Below are 3125 nucleotides of genomic sequence, written 5' to 3'. Positions count from 1 at the left end.
TCTACCTCTCATCATAAAGTTCATAGTGGAACATCAAATGGATATAATGGTGTCACTTTGCAACCTTAGGTGGGATGATAGGTCCCTGTCACATCCCTTATAATCCTCTAAACTCTAGCCTCTGAAACGATCCTCTCAGATGCAAAGTGGATCCCTGATTTAGTACCTGCAAAGTGTTAAAAATCTTCGTTCATTCCATGTTCATTCTGAAGCAAAATCAACAAAACACAACAACACAACTCAACACTGAGATCATGACACTAGTGAAACACAACAACACAACTCAACACTGAGATCATGACACTAGTGAAACAAACACTCAACACTGAGATCATGACACGAGTGAAACCAAACACAACTCAACACTGAGATCACGGCACTCGTGAAACACAACAACACAACTCAACACTGAAATCATGACACGAGTGAAACCAAACACAACTCAACACTGAGATCATGGCACGAGTGAAACACAACAACACAACTCAACACTGAAATCATGACACGAGTGAATCCCAACACAACTCAACTGAACTGTATTAGAAAATGGTCAAGTAAATGTATAACTATCATTTGCTGAATATATCTCCACAACTGAACCTCTATAAAAGCTTATGGTTAGGCTTCCATAAAAGAATGATTAATGATTAACTCAAGTCTGCTAAGAGTAGGGTATGTAAGTCGATGGTTAGGACGGATGTTATTGAAAGGGATTGTGTCCGCACAAAATGAAGGGAACTCTCATTCTGCTGTCTCTGCTTGTCTCCTGGGTGTGTGGGCCTGCTGCAACAGCAGTGCTGGATCCAGACGTCCCCTCTGAAGATGGACACGGCACAGAGAACAGTAACGAGATTCAGAACTACAGCAACCAGAGTGCACCAGAGGTCTGTCAGCTCAGCACCTGTGAGCTCCTGCTTAGGGCGCTGGGGACCATGCAGGGGAGGATGAGGGCCATGGAGACCAGGCTGGAGGCCAGCGAGACAAAAGCAGTCACCATGGAGACGAGGCTGGAGGCCAGCGAGACAAAAGCAGTGGCCATGGAGACCAGGCTGGAGGCCAGCGAGACAAAAGCAGTGGCCATGGAGACCAGGCTGGAGGCCAGCGACACAAAAGCAGTGGCCATGGAGACGAGGCTGGAGGCCAGCGAGACAAAAGCAGTGGCCATGGAGACCAGGCTGGAGGCCAGCGACACAAAAGCAGTGGCCATGGAGACGAGGCTGGAGGCCAGCGAGACAAAAGCAGTGGCACTGGAGAGTGAGATTGAGCAGTTAAAGAGGGCAAATGCAGGTGAGTTGATGGGCAATAAATAATAAACTACATAATAAAATACAAACCTACTGTATTAAACGTATGCCATCTACTTCCCAAAGAGCTCTGTCTCTCTTTATATATCCACCCGTGTGGGTGTGTGTGTGTGTGTGTGTGTGGGTGTGTGTGTGTGTGTGTGTGTGTGTGTGTTTTTCCAGGCAAGGTAGCATTCTCCGCTTCTGTTGGGGGTCATGGAAACACAGGACCATATAACGTACAGACAACTCTTAAATACAAGAATGTGCTCACCAACCTAGGCAACGCCTATAATCCATCCACAGGTATATGCAAACATATGTAAAAGTGCATGTTGAACATGTGTAGATTAATTTTACTGAGGTAAACATTACTGAATTGTAATGGAAGGATGAATTTATATGGTAGCATAAAGGTTACTTATTTGTGATCGAAATTATCCTGCATATATTTATTTTGTTTCTTTTTGTGTCTTTTTTTCTATTTTAGGAATATTTGTTGCCCCAGTCAGAGGAATTTACTATTTCTACTTCTGCTACCATGCTGGCCAACAGAATAGGGCATCTTTGTCCTTACACCAGAATGGTCAGCTAATAGCCACTACTTCACATCATTCAACGGACAGGGGTAGGACAGAAAACGGATCCAATGGTGTTGCATTGAAACTGGAGGTGGATGATCATGTCTATGTCATTCTTGATAAAGATACCTGGGTTTGGGATGGATCATACCATGATACTGTGTTCACTGGATTTCTGGTCACCCAGTTGTGATATGTACAGTATTTGAAACACATGTATGTATCTTCAGACATTTCGTCAACAAGTTAATATTTGAGAGTAATTGACAAACATGGCAAAATAATAAATGTGAATCACTACAATTTAGAGTCTGATTAAATAAAGGCAAAGCAGTTATGTTCTTTGTGTGTTTATGAGTTATGTTGAGGACCTTATCACTTCTTCTGGGATTTATTGCATGTACAAGTAACCCAATGTGTTGAGTTGAATATACCGCAAGTGTCAATTCAGTGTTCCTGAATATATGCACTCATTTTAAATATTTACCGGAGTTCTAAATGCTAAGATATGACAGTAGCATTCTCCCCTTCGGTTGGGACTTATATACACACAGGACAGATACAAGACAGTGCTCACCAACCTACCATGTGAGCGTGAGAGGATTGGCCGCTGTGGAAAATCCCAAACCAATAGCACAAGGCATTTGACATCTTCTCTATTACCTTAAAAAAAAGCAATAAGACAAGCGTGAGAGTGGGGTTACTTAAGGATATCCTCAGGGCTGTGATTTGGCTGTAGGCTGTTTTTTGTTGGGCATAGTGGGACACTGAAGGTATTTCTGGGTCATTAACTGCTTTGTAGAGATATATAAAACACTATTAATATGTAAACTATCACTGTGTCTATAATAGAGTGACCCTTCCCCACTCTGACAATAAAAACTGGTTGAAGAAAATGTTTACGGTTTAATTGCTCTCCATATCAGCAACACAGGCCCTAAAAAAAGACAGTTAGGCAGAAAGAAAACAGCGGTGAGAACATGACAGTAGAGGTGGTGGCACAGGCACAGGCAACACTGAGAGAACATGACAGTAGTGGTGGTGGCACAGGCAACACTGAGAGAACATGACAGTAGAGGTGGTGGCACAGGCACAGGTTACACTGAGAGAACATGACAGTAGAGGTGATGGCACAGGCACAGGCAACACTGAGAGAACATTACAGTAGAGGTGACGGCACAGGCACAGGCACAGGCAACACTGAGAGAACATGACAGTAGTGGTGGTGGCACAGGCACAGGCAACACTGAGAGAACATGAC

The 3125-nt window shown here is 43.5% G+C and overlaps 1 protein-coding gene across 1 annotated transcript; it reads left to right on the top strand.

Annotated features, from left to right (window-relative positions):
• The first annotated feature begins 677 nt into the window (after positions 1-677).
• LOC116224608 (cerebellin-2-like) lies at positions 678-2838 on the top strand. Its single transcript, XM_031584926.2, has 3 exons — positions 678-1287; positions 1467-1589; positions 1774-2838. Exons 1-3 carry the CDS (start codon positions 729-731, stop codon positions 2055-2057), a joined length of 966 nt encoding a protein of 321 aa, XP_031440786.1. The 5' UTR covers positions 678-728; the 3' UTR covers positions 2058-2838.
• The last annotated feature ends 287 nt before the right edge of the window (positions 2839-3125 follow it).

The sequence above is a fragment of the Clupea harengus genome, chromosome 18, assembly GCF_900700415.2.
Source record: "Clupea harengus chromosome 18, Ch_v2.0.2, whole genome shotgun sequence".
Classification (NCBI taxonomy): Eukaryota; Metazoa; Chordata; class Actinopteri; order Clupeiformes; family Clupeidae; genus Clupea; species Clupea harengus.
The sequence above is the reverse complement of the archived record's forward strand: the minus strand, read 5'-3'. Positions and strand labels throughout refer to the sequence as shown.

Bases quoted from the DNA above. Each gene is read 5' to 3' on its own strand.
- LOC116224608 (XM_031584926.2), top strand. From the start codon at position 729: ATGAAGGGAACTCTCATTCTGCTGTCTCTGCTTGTCTCCTGGGTGTGT. The intron at 1,288-1,466 runs GTGAGTTGATGG...GTGTTTTTCCAG, and splicing joins GTTAAAGAGGGCAAATGCAG to GCAAGGTAGCATTCTCCGCT. The intron at 1,590-1,773 runs GTATATGCAAAC...TTTCTATTTTAG, and splicing joins CGCCTATAATCCATCCACAG to GAATATTTGTTGCCCCAGTC.